Below are 21,820 nucleotides of genomic sequence, written 5' to 3'. Positions count from 1 at the left end.
TTTTGTTTTTTGCACTAGATTTGAACATATTACATTTTAACGTGATTCAAATTCTCTCAGTGTGGTAAAAAGATAAAGGTGGTTTACCAGGAAACACAGAAAACCTTTATGTTTAAAAAATAATAAGCTATTATGAAACAAATACTGAATTCAACTTCACCAGATGACTCTGAAAGATTCATGGGTACTTAAGACTTCATCCAGTAATTTACAACAGAAGAAAATAAAACATGAAGACATGCATTTTCCACAGATATTATTCAGTCATTATCTCAAATCTCTCTCTATATGGCAGCGAGACCCTGGTCTTTCTGAGACATGATCAACTGCCTGATAGTAAGAAAAAACAGAAGGATTCAAGTGTCATGAAGCAAACCTTCCAATAACTCAAGTGTGGAATGAAATCAGGTAGGACATCACACTGACTTTCTCAGTTAATGTCTCTTTTAAAAACAAAAGTTGACATTTGCATGGTAGTCTTTCAGCAAATTTGGCAGAAAAAAAATCCAACTTAATTATTTCAGAAGAATTCTACCTCTCTTAACAAAAAAGTTCTTGGAGACCCATCAATGACAAGAAATATCTTTCAAGGCCTCCCTCAAACACTGTCACATTTACCAGGTGACACTTTCTTCTACTTCTCATAACTTATCTGACACACTAGCGTATCAGCAATATACTACAGGGGAGATAATTGGAATCAAGAAAGCTAATCCACCTTTCTGCTTCAACTGTCAGAGAGGGAAAAAAAATGAAGTCACAGCAAATACTTTTAAAAGCACAACAGTGGAATGTCAATTCCCTGACTCAGCAACCCAAACAGAAATGGCAAATCTATTCACAAAGCCGTAAGAACCTGCCACAGCTGGTGTTCAGTGGCATAATGTGCTTTTATAGCTAACTTGAATGGAAGTCGTAGGAAAGAGCGATGTGACAGCCCCTCGCCCCAACCTCCAAGTAAGGCTGCAAGGCACTGCACGCCCATCTAGCCTCAAATAAATCCAGCCAGGTTAAAGCATAAATCTAGTACTCCGGTCTAATAGAGCAAAAGTTTCAGGAAAGTGATTTCAAGTGTAAGAAAGGACAGTGACTTCCAAATAAATCTAGTCGAAAGCTGTGTTGCTTGGCCACAGAGTTAATCAGGGAGCCAAGTGGGTGCAGTCAAGATCTTAGCCCTGTGATATTCACACACCCTTGTCCTCCTTATGTGGCAATGCAAAGATTCCTAAGCATCAGATAGAAACAAGCATGCTGATTACAGAAACCTCTCTGAGTGGAAGACAAACAAAACCAAAACAAAACACCTGACGATGAATATATTGTTCCTGTTTATATCATATCAAAAAAGTGAATCTTTGAAGGTAGAATTATTTTTATAAGGACAGTTCTCACAAGAAGTTTTCTCTTCCTCCTTCTGTCTGCCTCTTTCTGGATAGGGAATTTCTGACTTAGGCACATCTGCCCACCTTACTGAGATGCTGGACATGCTGTTCCAAATGCTGAAGAGTATTTTCTCATGGGGATGAAAATATCCAGATATCCACAAGCTAGCAGCCGCCATATGAAGCAATGCCCTTCTTGAAAGGCAGGAGAAAGCCGCAGTGGGGCTATCAGCTGCTGGGCGCTTTTGGTTGGTCCCACCCACTGTAATTGCCTCTGACCTGGCTGAGTAAGTGGGCGGCTGCAGTTAGATTCTAAAATTGGCTCATCGAAGTCCAGAAGTTGAACATTTGTTTAATGTTTAAATATCTTTATTTTGTTTTCTACTTTGACTCGGAAGCCCTTAAAGGGGAAGAATCTAGGAAAAAAAGATTTTTAAGTGAAATTTTGAAATTGAACATTTTGAAGACTGGGTTCAGGATCCTGCCTGCTGTCAAGATGACACCCTGTTATCACACTTGTGCAAAACACCCAAACAGATTATTGCAGACTCATTCACAACCTGCCATGTCTTACTATTTAACTGTCATGTACTGATATCAACAGAGACCAGCTTTTGCTACTAAAAAATGCTTTTATTGTGCAAGTTTTAGTGTAATTAATTCTTTCCTTTAACTTCAGGCTTAAGAGAGCAAGGTCTTTGTGTCTACAGAGACCGCTAAGAAGCCTGCCCTCCCCTGCCCTTTACACGTTAAACCACTCTCATCAGCCACCTTAGCTAATGGAATATCCTATATGTTTGCAAAATTCTCTCATGATCAATTCTAACATTGTTCCATGGAAGAGTTTTATTGCTTCCTACCTTCTTTTTTTTATATGAAGATATCTATTGATTTCCTACTAACATTAAAGCATTACGCTTGAAACTGGGGAGAATACTTAAGACAGAAATAGTTTTCTCCATCTTATCATCCAGGAGGGACAATTATAGGCAATAATAATTTAGGGTGATTATTTGTGTTTAATGTGATTGTTTAGGAACCCTTAGGAGGGACACTTAACTGGATTACAGTAGTGAGGGAAAGTTATGACAAACCTACAAACCTAGACAGCGTATTAAAAAGCAAAAACATCACTTTGCCAACAAAGGTCCATATAGTCAAAGCTGTGGTTTTTCCAGTAGTCATGTACGGATCTGAGAGTTGGACCATAAAGAAGGCTGAGCGCCAAAGAATTGATGCTTTCGAACTGGTGTGCTGGGGAAGACTCTTGAGAGACCTTTGGACAGCAAGGAAATCAAACCAGTCAATCCTAAAGGAAATCAACCCTGAATATTCATTGGAAGGACTGATGCTGAAGCTCCAATTATTTGACTACCTGATGCGAAGAGCCGACTCATTGGAGAAGACCCTGATGCTGGGAAAGAGTGAAGACAGGAGGAGAAGGGGATGATGGTTTAGATGAGGATTAGATGGTTAGGTAGCATCACCGAGCCAATGGATATGAGTTTGAGCAAACTCTGGGAGATAGTGATGGACAGGGAAGCCTGGCGTGCTACAGTCCATGGGGTCGCATAGTCAGACACAACTTAGCAACTGAACAACAACAGTGAGGGAAAGCACTCTGTAAGAAGTGACAGCCTTTACTGTAGGAGGAGGGGAGGCAGAGGAGTGATCCTGGTGAAGGTCTGGTTGGAGATAGAATGTGAGGAGATAGAATGTGAAACCTGGGCTTGGTGGTGTGAGCAGGGACCGTGGTACAGATTAGCCCTCTATCCCAGCACTGAAGTAATCACTTGAGAATTACACGTGCTGTCACATTTGGGTTTGTGAAAGTTGGCTCTGGAGGTTGGAGACCAGTTTAGAGAAGAGCCTTGAATCCAGTTTAGAATATCAGTTCAGTGCCTGTTGGAATAATCTCCATGGAAGAAAGTGATGGCCAAGCTAAGGAACTGCTGCTGCGAATGGAGAGAAACATACAGATTTGAAATATTTAAGAGGTAAATGTAGTTGGCTCTGTGTGTTGACAGACAAGTGTCGAGGTCTTGAGCAGCTGGGTGGATGGTGTCAGCCCTTGAGACAGGAAACATGGTAGGAGGGACATGTTCGGTGGGAAAAGTGAGTTCCATCTGTACCTGACTAGTCTGAGATGACTGTGGGGCATCCCAGGGGAGCTTTCCAGGAGGCACGTCAGATCTTCCTGCTGTGTTAGCAGAATACAATATGTAATCACTTTGACACACCTATTCCAGGTCATGTTGTGGAATTCTTTGATTGCTGTCTTTCTTCTCCATTTGACAGTAAGCTCCCAGAGGGCAGGATCTTGATCTGTGCTGACTAACCATTGCATGCCCCTGACCTAGCACAGTGCCTGGTAGAGGGTAGGAGCTCAAGACATGTTCCATTCATCCTGTTCCCTGTGGGAATAAAATGCTGCCGTTTGTATGCAATAAGTGACAAAACATTTAGCAAGTTCGGCATTCATTTTCTTCGGTTGTTAGCTTCATCTTATATTTTAACTCTGACGGTGTGCACCTAACAAATCAACTATTGCATCAAGATGTCTTCTTAAGTTTCCATTTGCAGAGTCTTTCAACTTACATGACAGTTTCTTATCTATGGCTGTGTAAGAAATCCACGTAAAACTTAGCTGTTTAAAAACAGAAGTTAAACTTTTTCTGTAAAGGGTCATATAATAAATAATTTAGAAATCTCGGTTGCAATCACCTCACTCTGCCCTTGTAGTACAAAAGCAACTATCTACAGCACTCAAGCAGGGTAGTGTATTTGTGCTCCCATACAACTGTTGATGAACACCGACATCCAAACATTATGGAATTTTCTTGTGTCAAAAAAATTATTATCATTTTAAGCTTCTTCTACCACTTAATAATGTAAGATCCCTTCTTAGATCACAGACGAAAACAGACAGTGGGCTAGATTTGGCCCAGGGGCCGACAGCAACACTTATATTATCTTTACCTGGGGAAGTGGAAAAATAGTCAGGAGCCAGGCTGCAAGAACAAGGAGCTTTAGTTGGGGTCTTAAGAATTGCAGTTCAGGAGACACAGATTCAGGGAAAACCAAGAGAGGCTTCCAGGGGAGGGAAGAGTCAGGGGCTTATAAAGACAAAAGTCACAAGGTTGTTGGAGATACCGGGCAAAAATTGTGATTGACATGTCAGGAAACACTTGTCCTTAAGGAATCAGCAGGCACTTTAGGGTAGGGGTCCACTAAGCATCTTGAGTTCCTGGCAGATGTTCTAGTTGCCTTCGTTAGGATAATAAATGGTCAGAAGCCCAGATTCCCTCCGGGCTGAGAGGCGTGAGTCACAGTCTCTCAGCGAGCTCCCAGCTCCATTCTGGAGAGCTCTCTAAGCAGGACTGACTCCTCTTCGATTTTTCCACTTGCAGAAGGAAGAATTAAGACAGAACTCAGCAGGGTGATTCTCCTGCCCCTCTCAGCATTGAGGAAGGCTGCTTGGTAGCACTTGGCTTTGACTGTGCTGGCCTGGAGGATCTTAGGTTTATTCAGACACCTGGCACCTTGGTGGGAATGTCTGGGGAGACCTGGGCTCAGCTGGGATCACGACTGCAATCACTGAACTGGCTTCCAGAGAGCTTCAAGATGAGCCTTATGCATCCTGGCAGAGGGTAAGCCATGTTCCGTGTGTACAGCGAGTCAGGCTTTGAGAGGATGGATGCTGCTTATCAGTAGGAACAGAGGAGCAGGGTGTCCACTTCTTAGCTTCCTCCTAAGAAAGCACTTATGCTAATACACACTGTTGGGTTTTGTACAACTCTTCACTTTTCATCTGATCATTTGCTATTTTTCTCCATCCTTCAATTGCCTTCCCTTTTCAATTCAAAACAAGCCTGCAGAGTCAATGCTGAAGCATAATCCTGTATTAATTTATGGGCTGTGGTGTGGCTCACCAGAAATGAAACACTCTGGTCCCGTGAAATCCTAATCACTCTCCCAGCCAGCAGGTGCCAGAGTTAAAGCATTTCCAGGGAAGTGAACAAGAACATTTAATAAGACCAGGGCTGGGAACTGGTTGCATTTTAGTCAGGGAGAGGGAAGTGCTGAACCGCTGATCAAGGCTTAGCCGGGGGAGGCAACTCTGTTTGGCTTCAACTCAGTGGTAAAGGCAGTAACTTCAAATCCATGGTCAGTTCAATTCAATTTATGAGAGACTTGCCCTGTTATTTCTGTATTGCATACCAAGCAGAGAGGATCTGAGCAGGCTCATGAAAAATCTCCCAGGTGAAAGAGAGAATATAAAAACTGTGCCCTGTTTGAGTACTTTAAACTACCCCTGACCCTTTGAGCCCTGCTCCCAAAGTAGATCAGAATCTCAGAAGAGGAGAAGGGCCCCTGGGGAAGCCCGTGTGTCGGGTGGATGGCTCCAGTCCCAGCCCCCAGAAGGGTTCTCTCTGATGCCAAAGAGTGTGGGAAAGCCCTTCCTATTAACTGCTGACAGGGCATAGCTCGAGTAAAAGCAGGTTTTGGGAAAACTCAACTCCGGATATGCTGGTATGAATGAACTTCCTGAATATACAAATGGCAGTGGAAGGGTTTTCTAAAATCTAAAAACAGTGCACAGGACATCTTGAAATTCACTGCAAAGTCAAGATAAGGTATAATACAGCTTAAAGACTAATAAAATTTAGTTTAGTTTTGATTGTCAATTATGCCAAGGCAAAAGAACTTCTCAAAGCTGGTAAAAATTTTATATGTCTCCTAATAGCAGATGGAAGTTATACCCAATAGAATGTAGACCAAAAATAATAATCAAAAATTTGCTGATGTAGTATTAGATTCACCTTGGCAGGAACTTTATCTTCTTAATGATGTTCAATGTATAGTGATGTTAGAATCAGCTTGTTTCCCTGAATTCATTCTTACAATGTCAGGCAGAAAACTGCCCATTTTAATTTTTAGTTTAATCTTGGTTTTGAATGTCAGTTTTATTTTAAAGGGATTTAAAAAGAGCTGTGAGTGAAATAGCTCATCTAATGCATAAGTATATTAGCATAGAAAATTTAGAATTAAACTTACTAACATTGACTGTAGTACCACTTTTAAGTTGCATACAGTATTTAGAAATATTGATACATTTAATTGCAAATATGGTAATAGTCATCTTAGCAGTGCAAAGATGTACACAGGAAAGCCTGTGAGACATTTGTGTATGTTGTGATATGAACAGGGAAAGGATTGGGAAGATGTTCACAAAGTTTGAGTAAGAAAGAAAGGAAGAAGGTGAGGGAAGATTTTGAACTGGGCCCATACTTACTCAAGCATAGATTCTTCCGGGGTCGACAATAACCCAATGGGAAGAGGAGGAGGAGGTGGCCTCTGTGTGTGTCTTCGTTTATTCCTTCTCACTGGCTAATGGAATGGAAATGAATTGTCTAGATCTGAAGGCGATAGAAGGAAACCCTACGGGGCTTTTGTTTGATGCCTTCTGTTGGTCTACCATGAAAGAAGAGCTACAAGAATATTTTACAAGCGAAGTCCTCCAATCCCCTTCCTTCTTTCAACCAGTTTTGTCAGAATCATAACACAAATTATTCAGTTTTAAAAAGCAAAGCTGTTCAAGAATACGACTGCTAATGGAGCACTTGAAAGCCTTCCATGTTTTGACAAGCCTGGTTCAAATAATATTTGTGGGCACAAGAGCACGGTTTGTTTTTATCTGCATCCAGACAACTTATCCCAGGAAAAGTTTTGTGCATGATTTTTTAAAAGAAATACTGTCTAGAGTTTTGACAGTGTTCTCGGCTGATAATCCTTAACCAATTAAGGAGGACCCACTGGAGACCTTGTTCATAAAAGATTTACCAAAAAGTCACAGTGTAGTTGAATTCAAAATGAAGAGTGTAAAGATAAGTGAGCATTTCTGAATAATAACCTATTCGGTAAAAGACAAAACATATCACTTCAAAATACAATGGAACAGCATTTAAAAAGATATCTTGGGAGACATTTCTCTCCCCTAATAACTCTTTAGAAAAAACAGATTTCTTCAGGGTTACTTTGAAAGATGGAAAGCACTTAATAGGTAATTGGGTTGACAATCACCCTGTTTTGAGACAACATTCCAAGGATCTTCACGTCTTGCCCCCAAGCAACAGCAACATTTTGATAATTTGAAAAACAGAAACGTTAGCTTGATTGTTTCTAGTCTAACTGACTCTAGTAGAGGAGGACTCCAGTTTATTTATGAGGGATATTGCATAAAAAAGCTTGGAGTAACTCCATTTGCTGCCACTGATAATTATTTAGTTCTTAGTATATGATGTTACTTTTGCAGGATTTGATCATTTATGTTTATTTTCTTTAGTTGGGGGCGGTGGCAGCAGGAAATGAGGTCTGTGACAGGAATTGAGATCCATAGAATCACAGGATATTGGTGCTGCTGGAGAGAGTGGGCAAGGGCCAGGAATGAAAAGATGTTCCAATTCTGTTGTATGCCAGACACTGTGGTAGGTGCGTCATAATTTATGAACAGCACATGTACTGATAGACGTAATTTGACAGATGTGGAAAAAGACTCATCAGGGAATTTCTCCAGTAGATAATGTGGCGGCAGAAAAAAAATCTGTTTTGTTGTTGTTTTCCCATTTAGGGCTATCAAACCCGTGTCGTGTTCTTTCTGATTCATGAGGCTAACTCCTCCGGGAGGAAACTTGGCATCCTCTGGCTCAGCAGTGCTAAATTTTAAATTGATATGAGTCAGTAAAGGTCTTGAGAGAATGTGGATTCTGAATCCGTAGGCCTGGGGTGGGGTCTGAGAACCTGCATTTTTAATTAGTTCCCAGATACTGCTGATGGCGTTGGTTTGGCTTCCTGGTAAAATGGTCTCCAATACAACACTGCTTTAGCATCATTAGAATCATTGTCTGACATTGCTTTTATTCTGAACTCTGGTTTAATTTTTAATCAGCCTTTATTACAGTAAATGGAACAAGAGAGCAAGACGAGTGACACTGGTTTTATTTAGGAATGGAAAGAAGTCTTTTGACATTTATGGTGTTTAAGGATTTTGCACAAGTTAGAGAGAAATGGAGACAGATTGCTAGCAATTGAAAGGAACTTTGTTTTTCCACATCTACTGTAATGTCTGATTTCTCATCATATGTTGCCATCCACATTCTAGAAACCAAATTTTAATTAAAGAGAATACATGAACAACTACATCTAATGCACAGCATAGAAAGATCACACGTTTGAATCAGCTGACCAATGCTTTAGTGCACTGCCCAGGCATTAGAACTGGATGACTTCCTGTCCCTTTAACTCGGACACAAATAGGTTGATAATGGCAGCTTTAACTTTCCCCATTATATCCAAGTTGAATGTGGCAGTGATTTTATCCTTCAAGTGGCTATGCTTTTTCAAATACTGAAATAACGGTACTTCTTTACTGGCTGACCCTGGATTGTGTAAGAAAAGATTTATCTTATAGCACCTATGGGGCACAGGCAATTCGTAGACATGCAATTTTCATGGGCCTTGTCATCTTTTTAACTTCCTAAGGGTCAAATATATACACATAAATAGCATAATACTCAAGAAAACAAGCAAAAATTTTAAGTGTCTTTTTAGAAGCACTTTTAAAGGTCTAGGAATCTTTTTAAAGAAGACCAATAAAATGACATAAATAGGTCTTAATCTGTTTTCATAATTAGCATCTGATTAAGATATGTCATCAGTTTTTATTCAAATGAAGATAATTAAACTATTAAGATACTGAGTTCAATTATGTCCTCAGCTCCAAATTCAGTCACCAAGTATCAGATGTAATGACATTTTAATAAAAAGAATTTCTGCTTTTGAACTGTGGTGTTGGAGAGGACTCTTGAGAGTCCCTTGGACTGCAAGGAGATCCAACCCGTCCATCCTAAAGATCAGTCCCAGGTGTTCATTGGAAGGACTGATGCTGAAACTGAAACTTCAATACTTTGGCCACCTACTGCGAAGAGCTGACTCATTTGAAAAGACCCTGATGCAGGGAAAGATTGAGGGCAGGAGGAGAAGGGGACGACAGAGGATGAGATGGTTGGATGGCATCACTGACTCGATGGACATGGGTTTGGGGGAACTCCGGGAGTTGGTGATGGACAGGGAGGCCTGGCGTGCTGCAGTTCATGGGGTCACAAAGAGTTGGACACGACTGAGTGATTGAACTGAAAAAGAACTTCCAACTATTAAAAATTATGAGCTTTAAAAGTATGTTACAGTCTATGTATGATATCTCAATTAAAAATGTCTTATGCTTATTATTTGCCTTTTGAAACCAAAAGGAATCATTTGAATGCTGGTATTAGAAGTAGACCCCTTTTTATGTGCATATAGTGTACATATACATGTCTAACAACTACAGGTCGGAGTTCTACAAGAGTAAATCAGGACCAACTAATTTGCTAGGGAGTGACAGCTTGTGAAGATTTTCAAATTTATTTTTCTGGTGGTACATGGTTGCCTAACATATTAACAGACAGCAAACAAGAAACACAGGCATTTCACCTTGATATAAATGAATATACTCTGAGTTTCAATCTGGCTTCTTTCTCCCTGTTCCAAGGCCCAGTATGAGATTTCAGCAAGTCATCACACCTCATGGGAACCCACAAAAGTAAGATTTTCCCTGCTGCTCTGGGTGTGAGGCTGCAGGATTATTTCCTTACTGGTTTTCAGGCCTCCACCAGCAGCTGCTGAGTCCAGCTTTCACATACCTCTTTGTGAAGACCAACTAGATGGGCCAGAGAGGAGGGTGTCTGTGAGGAGGCACCCCAGTCATGATACGTGGTGAGGTCTGAGCACAGGTGACCTGAGAGCATTCTCAAAACTATAGCTTTCCAGCCCTAACTTACAAAGACCATGAAATATTAAGATAAGTGTAGGTAAAAGAGCAGATACACTGAAGGTGGGGACAATATTGTACATACAGCTTTATTAATGACTCCTGATGTACAAGGTCATGACGGCAGAAATGATAGCGAGCACACACATGCATAGTTCAGAAGGGCTGTCTAGACTGCTGACGGAGCGCTCAGGAAACAGGGCGGACAAGAGCCACTGACTCATTGCTAGCCTCTGCACAGGACAGTCATATAACCACAGTACACATCAAGTTCCCTAAATCAACTTGCAGATGAAATTATCAGTAGTAAATGCTTGTAGCTAAAAGTTTAGAGATTTTTGTGGCTAACAAACCTTCACAGGTTGAGAGCTCCATTAGAGGAAAAAGTACAAGAGAACCAACAGAGCTGCTCCCCAGAAGATGCCCACATTTTCTAACACGTGCAAAACACAATGCACCTTTAATATTAACAGCATTCTTTCCTCTTCAGGCTAGGAGGCCATATTATGTACAACTGATAATAAGTCATTAAGAGACATACTACTGGAAAGGTACTGAAATTCAATTAGAGCATATCATGGTGGGACTCATCATTACTTTTCCTTTGGGTCTAAATATCTTGGCTGCTCTCCCTATTTAAGTATCCAAATACAGATTACGTTTTGTGCCTTTACGATATTACTATGGAAATAAATCCCCAAAGTAGAAATTTCTTGAAACACTGAGCAGAAATCCAGAGATCACTTAAAATTAAACATATACAAAATACACACATATATATTCATTTTCAGGGGTATATAAAACTTAAGTAAAAACAAAAAATTTTTTTCACATATAGAAAGTGAAAATGCTGTTTCAGCATAAACTTTATTTTTGTGCTTATTTTACAGAGTTTAGAATACATGAGGCACATTATTCGATGACAGTGAGTAGCCTTTTCAGCTTCTGTTTCTTCTTTAAATATAGATGCTGACAGAAAAGATGGATTAGATGCAGTCTACTTTTTCCTCAGTTGGCTCACTTTTCAGAGGATTATAAACCATGAAATGAAACTGAGTAAATGTTGAAAGTTTATTGCAAGCAGCACCTGGGGCCAAGAAGAGAGAAAGCCGTTTGGTTAAATGTAGAATGCACGTATTTACAACCAGTAGACACCGCTCCAGACACTGGCCATGGTGGACCTTCCGTCCAGGCAGGCCATAGCAGTGTGCGTGTCCACCCTAGTGCCCATCCGCTGACCACCCAAGAGACCTCACAATGTGGGCTGAGGTTCTGCTCCTATCCATACGCAGTCATTGCTCCCATTATTTTAAAGTTTTCATACCCTTTTTTAGCAGAAGAAAATTTTCAGGTACATTTCCTAGTCACTGGGCCATTCCCTGTATCCATCCATAAGCCTCCCCTCCCCAGGCTCCCTGTTCGTTTCTACTCTTCTATGCCCGTGGGTGGGGAGGCTAGCTTGTCAAGATGGTCTCTGTCAGACAACAGTGACTTCTTCCCCGGCTCAGACACCTGGAGGGCATCCTTTTAATACTTTTCAGCATAAGAAGCTGGTCAATTTTAAATTCATCTACAATTATATAATTATCATTTTTACATCCTGTTAAATGCAACTTTGAGCTTTCTAAGGTTTATTTCCTAAGAGGGAATCGATGAAATGGACTTATTTTAGACATAAAGCCTTTTCCCCCATAACTTATATTGACTTTTGCATTTTAGTACTTAAAAAAAGCATAAGGAATTCCTCCACCAAGTTTTCAAATACTGAACTGTGGGAAGTAAGAGATCAAAGCACAATAATAAGCAGTCTAACCTAATAAGTTGTATTGATCAGTAGGCCGTGTATCTTCCCCATCTGAAATCTCGCTAATGAGGAGCGGCCGTGGTTGATCTTGAAGTGCTTTGAAACTGATAGGTTCACATGGAAAGTAAATGAAGCAAACGATATGCCTCAAATACAGTGCAAAAATAATTCTGCTAATGCCTTTAGTTTACTAATTGGTAATACATTTTGTACCTCGGAACCCTGAGATCTAAATGACTGAGGCCTTTAAATAATGAACGGAAAACAAGCAGGGAAGATCATTTATCCCTACCTACTTCTAACAAATAAAGGCATTTGACTAGATTAGCTCATCTCAGCATGCACTTGAGCTGAAGCTAAACCTTCCTTTGGACAGATGTCAAGGCTAAGAGCTAAAAGCCAAAGACTGGATCCTAACCACTGCCAGTCAACAGGTGCATTTTTAACCCTTTGGGGGTCGTGACTCATCAGCAGTGAACCTCTACTCAGCATGGCCCGGCTTCTGCTGCAGACGACTAAACTTCCTCACAGCATCTAAAAGTCTCTGTCCTCATCAACATTTGCAGGCCCACACAAATATGAATTTCAGATCAAACCCACCATAACTTCCGGTCACGTTGGCACATATCACAGCCCCAAAGAAGTTGGGAAAATACTTCTGGATTCTTGAGATCACTTTTTCACATGCTGTGGTTGGATTTTCTCCTCTTCTCATATATTCTACAGCTTGATAGCTGATTTAAACAGAGGCAAAACTTTAGTATCACAGAAAAAGCAAACTCCACAGTTTGATTACTTGAGTTTCTATGTGTAAAACCAACAAAACTGTCACATTTGATATAATACAGTGCAGACAGGTGAACAGAGGCCCCTAACTTCTGTGGCAATATCAACAGAAAAAGAAGTAATCTTGATACCATTTCTGTCTTTTCAGCTCACCCACCCACTCATTTCAGATAAGAAGTAATGTATTTGGCTTTGGCTGAATAACTGTTATTTAGTAATAACAGCCTAAAGTCAGAAAGTATAGAGTATAATTTCTTTAAATAAGAAACAAGGCTACTGACAACGGGGAGGAATACTAGGCATGAACAAAACACCTAAGTGTGAGGGTTATCTTTCCGTCAATAGTGGTGTGTAGTGACTCCATTTTCTACTTTTGTTGTCAGTTTTCACGTTTTCTCAGTGGCCTTACACTTTATTTAAATAGATCCTAAGTATTCTCAACTGTGCAGCACAGTGAGAGGTACTATTCCATTTCAGAGGACTATGATTGCTTCATTTGAATGATTACGCTTCATCTGAATGATTATGACTGTAAGTGATAGAGTGAAGAGTTGGTAAGCAGGGTTTCTAAAAGGTTCTGCCACACACAGGTTCGGGTCACGTGGCACAGACGATTAGGTTCTATGCTGACAGATGGCATTGCCACCCAACTCTCTGCAGTCACAGATGGAGGAGGACACACCTTGGGACGAAGCGCATCAGGATGTCCCCGTCGCCCGTGGCTGCGGCCGCCCCCACCATGTCGTCGGCGTAGGCCCCAGACCCAGGTATTGGTGAGTCTCCTATTCGGCTTTGGGAGGGCACAGCATGGTCATTCAGGGCAGGAAGGCAAGTGCAGAAAACTCTCTTAGATGTTTCTGCTTAGTCACTGACTATCACTTCAAGTAAATTCTTCATCAGAATACAGACAAGCAAGATTTTCCTTAGTTTTTCTACTGGGTTTTCACAACCCTGCACTCCTTACACGGGGATCAGACAGCAGCCCGTCACACGGAGGGGGCCCGCACAGGGTCACGGCGCCTGTCCCACCACCTCTACCCTGCGTCGTCTCAACAGGTCCCAACTGCCTTTCCTCACCTACAATCTGTTCCTGCTTTCCCGCTCACATGCCAGCATTTCAGCAAGCTCTTCCTTGCGTTAACAATAAACCTTCCATGCTTTTCTGCTACTTTCAGATAAAAGCCCAGGAATCTTTGAAGACCGCTTGAAGTCTGGCTCTGGTCTTCCTTCCCTGCACATGACCGATGTGCAGTTTTGCTCCGGCCATCCTGAGCCCTGCACCTGGGCGTGTACTGGCTCGGGTCAGCTCGGGCCTTGGCCCGGACGTCCCCGTTCCCTGGCTCAGGCTCGGGGTCAGTGCCCGGCCTCTCTCTCTGGCCTCCCCGACTATCCCAGCCTAGTCTGATCACCCCTGAACTCTGCAGCCCTGGCTGAGACCCCTTCTCCTTTGCACTTAGCAGCCACTCGTGTATCTTCTTTCACAGCAAACTCAGCTGTGAGGGCAGGGCTCTGCTCTTAACACTCTTCATCCCCCAAGGCACCTAGGACATATTGGCCGACACTCAATACATATATTCGAGATCTGTTCTTTTAAAACACTAACCCAGGTATTTTGAATTTTATACCATTTGTAGATGTACCAGCAGCAATATTTCCCATCTTATGGATGACGATCATGCCTAGAAATTTAAAAAAGAATGTATCGTTGTAGGTATCACCTCTACAGTGTACCTCAAATAAAACCAAATAATTGAGCAATTGGCAATATAAACATCCTCTTCCATTAATTTCAGGTAGAAAACAGCAGGTATCTTGGGGATTCTGAAAATTACACCAGTGGTATATAATCTGTGTGTTTTAATGGCCTGGTTTCATGGCATCATTTTGTAGGCATCCCATTTCCTCACTTCAGACTGCTCACTTTTCAGTGTCTCTTCAACAGTTATGCCAAAGAGAATCACTGCTGGAGACGAATGGAAACTTCCAACATTACCGGAAATGACTGGAAAGATCATTTGAATATGGTAAACATAAAATTATTAAAGCACTAAATACCAAACAAAGATTTAAAAATCATCAAGTAAATGATCATTAGATTTTTGTATAAGGTAACTGACCAAAATGTATACAGATGATATGAAAAGAATGTGTGTATGCATATGTGTATATGTATTTTTTTCCTTAATTTGCAATTAATCAAAATCACCTGGTTCATGAATAAGAATAAAGAAATTTAAAACTACAAGGAACCAATTAAAAATAACTGACTATAACCATAAAAACTGTAGTGAAGACAAATTACCAATAGTATCATGACTGTAACTGTGTGCTGTATCTTCGTAGGTGATACCATCTCGTTTTAAGATAGCAGGTGGTTTGTAGGGTCCACAGTATTTTGAAGAATCTGGTATAACATTCTGTAAATAATAAGTTTTATTTTTTTAGAAAGGGTGATTTTAGAAATCAGCAAGTGGTTATGTACAATCACTAAACATTAGCAAGAAACCAAAAGGACATCTGGTAACTGAAAGGTAAGAATTAAAAGCCAAAGGTTAGCTAAGTCTTATGTGAACAGATGGATGTTATTTTGCTAAATACCTAGTCAAATCTCCAAATCACCCAATATGGGCTAGACAGCTATAATATCTGGAAAAGATCCCCATTTTTTCTCTGTGTATGCCAAAATTTCTCAGTACAATGGCAAATATAAATAAAGATTTTCTTTTTTAGATTAGATATGATTTTTAAGATTAGATTTTCTTTTTTTTTTTGGATTCAAAGAAATCAGATATACAACCTGATTTTTTCAATTTTAGAATCTGTTCCCTGGCCAAAGAAGAGTTACTCTGAGATTTAAAGCAAAATCTATTTGAAAACCTTCCAATTTTCAAAGCTAAGTTCATGTGAGCATATTCTAAGTTGTACTCTCAGATTCTTTTACGAATCTTAGAGGCTCAAGAAAATAATCCAAATTCATAAATTCAGCTTGTGGACCTGGATTAATATTAAAGCAAGAAGCCTACAACTCATGTCTTATCCATTTGTGCACAGGGTGCCTCCCATGACCTGGTGTCAAGCAGTGGCCCCTTTCAAGAGACTCCCTGGTTACTCAAAGGCAATTAGGATTTGGTGAAGAAGTGAACGAGAGATCAAGGTACTCCAGAGAAGGACTCTACTGGGAAAGAATATCCGATTTAGGCTAACGTCCTGGTGGTTCAGATCGTAAACAGTCCACCTGCAATGCAGGAAACCCAAGTTCAATCACTAGGTTGGGAAGATGCCCTACAGAAGGGAATGGCTCCACTCCACCTGGAGAACCGCATGGATGAGGAGCCCGGCGGGCTACAATCCATGGGGTCACTAGGAGTCGGACACGACCGAGGATTAACACTTTGCTTTCTCACTGATTTAAAGACAAATTATCTTTCTAGTAACAGACACCTAATAGTATAAATCTTCAAGGTGAATAAGGGCAAAATATAGCATATACTTCCTATAGATAAACTGTTAATAAATACCTTAAATGAATGGTTTCCAAACTTTGGGTTTTTAACACATGGAACCTTTTGCTACAAAGAAACAGAGAGTGGCTGCAGTGAGGCAGCCCCTTACCCCAGAAACCTTTTAAGTCTGAAGCCACTGCCAGGGGCCAGGAGCTCCCCAACGGGGATGTGGATCGGATGCGGCTAGGGAGCTTTCGAGACCACCTGTGCCCAGAGCTGACTCCAGTCTTTGGTTCCAATGAGCAACCAGGGGTGCTAACTCACACTGCAGGCAACAGGTGGATGACTGAGAGCGGAAGCACTGTCACTCAGTATATTCAAATAACTTACTTTAAAAAATCATGCATACATACCTTCCAGTAATTTGGTTGGCAATTCCGAGCAAGCCAATCTGAATGAAGAGCCTGAGAAACGTTGGTGGATAAATCCTCATTGATAAAGCCCATGCTTTCGGCAAACTTGGTGGCTGGAGATTGGGAACAAAAATGTAAATGAGTTAAATGTCTTCTTTTAAATAAAATGTATGTACAGGAAGTGCTGTGGGTCAGCTGTCTTCCTCCTGGAGCACAACAATCCAGGGAGGAAACACAGATGGCCCAGGGAGGACTCAGATGCGAGGAGTGCTGTGGGCATCGGTTTCCAGGTCTCCACTTCCTACGTCCTTCCTGACGCTCATCTACTGACACCCTGGTGATGTGTGTGAGGACAGTTCCCCTTTCCCTCCAGATCTCTCTCCTTCTGCTTTACGAAAAGAAAGGGACACCCTGGAACAACAGTGACTCTGTGGCTCTAACTGGGGTGCAGTGCCTGGCGTGTAAAGAAATGCTGAGACACCCAACAAAGGCACCACTGATTCCACAAAGGAGTAACAGCTCCTGGCTTTGTCTGGTAGCTTTCCATTCTGGACGCCAGCAAAACTGAAGGATGCCTCCTGGAGTTGTTCACATCATTAAACGATGTAGCAAATGTGATTTTTGATTATAGATCACGGCATGATTTTTAGTATATACCTAGGAAGGTGTTCAAAGAAGTACCACTGTTGGAGCAAAACTCCTGTTCCCACCTTCTGTCATCATGTCTCTCAGGTCTCATGCCCATAAAAACGTACCGCAAGAAGGGAAACGATGCTGAACCCTTGTTCCCCTCCAGTAGTTACTCATTTATTAATACACTGATTTCTAAATAATAATAAAAATAAATGGAAAAAAAAGATAAAACTACCATAGTCAAAAAATAAAAAAAATTAAAAATCCTCCATTAAAAGTGAAGAAAGTACGATTTAGAAGTAACTTATCCAAAGTTAAACAGATGTTATGTAAAACAGCTGGACTTTGAACTTAGGTCTGCTTTTATGCACTGTTTTATACTGAGCCCTGCTTTCAGAGTGAAGACCAGAGCCAAGAGACAACGTAACGGAACACAGCTGGAACATACCTGCCTCTCCTGCTAACAGCGTGTGTGTCGTGTGTTCCAGAACTTTGCGGGCCACGCCAATGGCGTTTTTAATTCGTCTGAGATCTCCCACTGCTCCCACATTCATGGTAGTGCTGCCAGAAACAAGTGCGGTAAGATTAATTCAGGTAATTTATATGTTCACAAGTTTTTTACTTCAAAGCGTCTGCCTATAATGCGGGAGACCGGAGTTCAATCCCCGGGTCGGGAAGATCCCCTGGAGAAGGCAATGGCACCCCACTCCAGTACTCTTGCCTGGAAATCCCATGGACGGAGAAGCCTGGTAGGCTACAGTCCATGGGGTTGCAAAGAGTCAGACATGACTGAGCCCGACTTCACTTTCTTTCTTTCACTTTCATAGTGTTTTGTAGGATTAAACTCCACCGTCTTACCACAGAAGTGACAACACGTTCAAAAGTTCATACAATTCCCACATTCCGACATTTAAGGAAAAAAACCCAGAAAATCAACTAGCCATACTCCCAAAGCACTGGCCTTCTCAGTTTTCCACCGCTCTGGCTTTTGAAAAGGCCTTTAAGTCTTCCAGTGAGGCAAACCACAGGGTTCGTGGCTGGCAGGTAAACAATGGTTTCCAGGTACACGTTTTTGTATGTTAAGGTTCTCTCTGCTCTAAGGAGACCATCTACCTCCATGCGATATTTCTCTTATGATAATGATTTTTCTTTTCCAAAAATTTTTTAAATTGAGGTGTAGTTAATTTACAGCGTTGCATTAGTTTCAGGTCTACAGCAAAGTGATGTGGATTCTTTTCCATTACAGGTTGTTACAAGATACTGAGTATGGGTTACATCAAAATATATCAAAACTTATACATTGTGGGGGAGGGATAAATTGGGAGATGAGACTGACATATACATGCTACTAGATATAAAATAAACAGCAAGGGCCTCCTGTCTAGCACAGGGAACTCTACTCCTAGTCGGCAATGGCCTAAATGGGAAAAGAATACAAAGGAATGTGTGTAACTGACTCGCTCTGCGGCACACCTGAAACTAACACTACCCTGCACATCAACAACACGCCAATACAAAAACTAAAAAAAGAATAAACACCGTATATATTTGTGCATCTTGCTCTGGGTATAAGACTGCTGCTGCTGCTAAGTCGCTTCAGTCGTGTCCGACTCTCTGCGACCCCAGAGACGGTGGCCCACCCGGCTCCGCTGTCCGTGGGATTCTCCAGGCAAGAACACTGGAGTAGGTTGCCATTTCCTTCTTCAATGCATGAAAGTGAAAAGTGAAAGTGAAGTCGCTCAGTCGTGTCCGACTCTTCGCAACCCCATGGACTGCATCCTACCAGTCTCCTCCGTCCATGGATTTTCCAGGCAAGAGCACTGGAGTTGGGTACCACTGCCTTCTCCGGGGTAGAAGACTGACCAACTGCACGTGTGACTCCGCCTGCAGCAAGGCCGCAGAGCGCACGGGGCCGTGCGGGGCGCCCCTACCCGTCCATGATCATGGCGTCCAGCGTGGTCTCCGCCGACTCGTCCGGGCTGCCCCCGAAGCCCACGCTGCCGTCGCATTGCTGCTGCTCGCAGGTCGCGCAGCCGCTCTCAACCGCGTCCAGGGCCGACCCTCCGGCCGCCAATGTCTTCCACGCTGGGGATCAAATCCCAACAGTGCTTGTGTAGATACCGATTTCCTTTTCCATGCCAAAGGCAACAGACCAAAAATGGCACGAAAACGCATATTTTAAAAATTGTTTGCACATTTACTCCAGTTAAGTTGAAATTTTTGTTTATCAAGTGCTACAAATAAGTTATAATGATATAGACAGAATTATATAAGACAGTTCTTACCATGAAGAATCCAAAGGCTTCGGCTATTGATGCAAAGTGAGGGTTTTTTCACTTATTAGTACCCATTTCTACTACGTGTGTGAAAAAAGAATACTTATATAATTCTGGGTTGTGTGACCCTGAGCTAATAACTTAACCTCTCCGGATCGGTTTCCTGTTATTTAAAATGGGGATATTAATTACACAGTACTTGAATTAATGAATTAATCCACCTGAGCCCACATTGGAATTATCTGCTGTTATGGTACTGTTATGGACACTTGCTGCGATAGAGGCTACTTCAGTAGGTATATTTTTATTTAAAATATTAGGTCTATTTTAAATAATCTGATGATGTAGAAAAAATCTTATTTTGGTTCCAGTGGCCATGCTTTTAACACTAAACTATGTTCTCCAGAGCCCCACACATGGAAAAAGGGAGGCAGAAAAAAGGTCTTCAGTAGTCAACTTCTTTACTAATAAAAACAGAATTCCTTGACGGGTTGGTGCTACTATTTGTAAATAATTTAAGTATTACTACTGGAAGAACAGGCTTCAAAGTACATTTAGAGAAGTTTTCCTCTTGAATTCAGGCAACACAGAGAAGTGTCTCCTGCCTGGGGCTCTGAACTTTCTTTTCTGTCTCCTTGTCACTGAGAATTTCCCGCAGCCTGTTTACGCATTCTCTGAATCATACGCACTGCCTGTAACATACAAACTTAACGCCATCAAATGCTAAAGCTAGTTCAGCACCAGAAAATTCTATTAGTAGCCTCAAATCGGGGAGAGGAGTAGAAGAAGAAACTCCTGGGGCAGTACGAGTTGAAATGAATGGAACACAGTAAGAAAATGACAGAACCATGATAGGTACAGGATGTTACCAAAGCACCTAAGACAGGCACCTGAATCAGACTGGGTCTGAGGGTGCTAAACGAGGACAGACTTCCTAGAGGAGGTGATATATGTTTAGTCATTCTCAGTCCCAGCTGGCTGCAAATCAACATCACTTAAGCAGCTGGGGGGGGGGGGGGGGTGAGTTTCGGTTCAAGCAGTGGAATGAAAACCTAGAAGTGGGGCCCAGGCACGTGTATTTTTTGAGAAGCTCTGAGGATGATGATAATATATAACCAAGACTGGAACCCCATATTTCTGGTGACAAATACGGCATGTCAGCACGTAGCACAGAAAGTAAAGGTGAACAGATGATGTTTTATTTGGGAACTTGGTCGTTTGCCCAGCTTAAGTAGAGAGTTACTGCGGATACGTCAGGGGTTAGAAAGCAGAGGTGGTGGGGAAGACCGGAGACACAAGCTTCGAAAAGACAATAACAGGCGAAAGAAGGGGCAGGAGGGCCCCTGAACTCTGAGCAGAAGCCTTAAGTGCCGTAGGTCAGGGTGGAAAATAGTGATCGGCGTCCGAACAGGAGTCACCCCGCCGCTGCAGACCTAAAATGCAACTGCGGCGGGGAGGGGGGTGCGGGAGAGGCCGGAGGGGCGGCTGCGGAAGGTCGGCCGGTTCCGGGTTCCCGGCTCCCGGCCCCCTGCTCCCGGCCTCTGGCCAGCGGCGGCCCGCCCGCCCCGCGAGCTCGCGCAGCGCAGCCCCCGGCTCGGCCCCGCACCTGCCACGGTTGCATTCCTGAAAGGCCAAGTGTTGAGGATCAAGGGCAGCTGGCCGATGCTGCGCGCCGGGGCTGGGCCGAGCAGCAGCAGCAGCAACGGCAGGAAGAGACCCGGCTTCCGCACCATAGCTGCGCGCCCAGACCGCCGCCAAAGGTCACGGCCGCCGCGGACCCGCGGCCCGTGAACCCGGAACTCGTGGTCCCGGCGCCCCGCCCATCGCCCCGCCCCCCACTCCCTTGGGGCGCGGGCCCAGACCCTCAATTCTCGCGAGTCGTGGTTTCCGCGGCCCCATGGGAGTTTTCAGGTCACCACAGTGGGTTGGTGCTAGCGTCCTTCTGAGGTCTATTTTTTTTTTTTTTTCTTTTTTTGGGAAACTATTCAGCCAAAAATTAGTAGGACATTGTTCGGCTTTGGCTTACACGATCCTGGGAGCTTTTAAACTTGATTTCATTAGTTGAAGTTGGTCAATTTGTGAAATTTACAGTGTGCTCGCTGCGGTTCCTAAACGCAGATACGAGGATGGTTATTGAGTGTTAGGGGCGGCTCGGCTATAAACCAGGTTTATTTTAGATTTCTCCCACCCTACCTGCAGTCGTCTCTCCGCTGC

General features: G+C 42.5%; 1 protein-coding gene and 1 long non-coding RNA gene across 3 annotated transcripts in view; one reads left to right on the top strand and one right to left on the bottom strand.

Annotated features, from left to right (window-relative positions):
• The window catches only part of LOC139032615 (uncharacterized), a 42,100-nt gene extending 21,482 nt beyond the window's left edge, over nt 1-20,618 (top strand). The window contains exons 6-8 of one of the 2 annotated variants that reach the window (XR_011485180.1): nt 4,793-5,032; nt 13,432-14,865; nt 17,728-20,618. This is a non-coding gene — a long non-coding RNA (uncharacterized lncRNA). Of the gene's footprint in view, nt 1-4,792; nt 5,033-13,431; nt 15,156-17,727 lie in introns of those variants that run through there. The other variant, XR_011485179.1, reaches the window with a different exon arrangement.
• Nucleotides 11,089-21,407, bottom strand: AGA (aspartylglucosaminidase). The gene is made up of 9 exons (XM_020886781.2): nt 21,213-21,407; nt 19,262-19,415; nt 17,779-17,891; nt 16,698-16,810; nt 15,144-15,258; nt 14,445-14,520; nt 13,524-13,631; nt 12,656-12,789; nt 11,089-11,338 (listed from the first exon to the last, which is right to left on the bottom strand). The coding sequence occupies exons 1-9, from the start codon at nt 21,337-21,339 to the stop codon at nt 11,238-11,240; spliced, it is 1,041 nt and encodes a 346-aa protein (XP_020742440.1). The 5' UTR covers nt 21,340-21,407; the 3' UTR covers nt 11,089-11,237.
• Nucleotides 21,408-21,820: the final 413 nt, after the last annotated feature.

Source organism: Odocoileus virginianus, chromosome 32, assembly GCF_023699985.2.
Source record: "Odocoileus virginianus isolate 20LAN1187 ecotype Illinois chromosome 32, Ovbor_1.2, whole genome shotgun sequence".
Lineage (NCBI taxonomy): Eukaryota > Metazoa > Chordata > Mammalia > Artiodactyla > Cervidae > Odocoileus > Odocoileus virginianus.
This window is presented reverse-complemented; position numbering and strand designations above follow the sequence as displayed.

Bases quoted from the DNA above. Each gene is read 5' to 3' on its own strand.
- AGA (XM_020886781.2), bottom strand. From the start codon at position 21,339: ATGGTGCGGAAGCCGGGTCTCTTCCTGCCGTTGCTGCTGCTGCTGCTC. The intron at 16,811-17,778 runs GTATGTTCCAGC...CCCAATCTCCAG, and splicing joins GCTGTTAGCAGGAGAGGCAG to CCACCAAGTTTGCCGAAAGC. The intron at 13,632-14,444 runs GTTAGTGTTTTA...GCCCTCCCAAAG, and splicing joins ATAAAATTCAAAATACCTGG to CCGAATAGGAGACTCACCAA.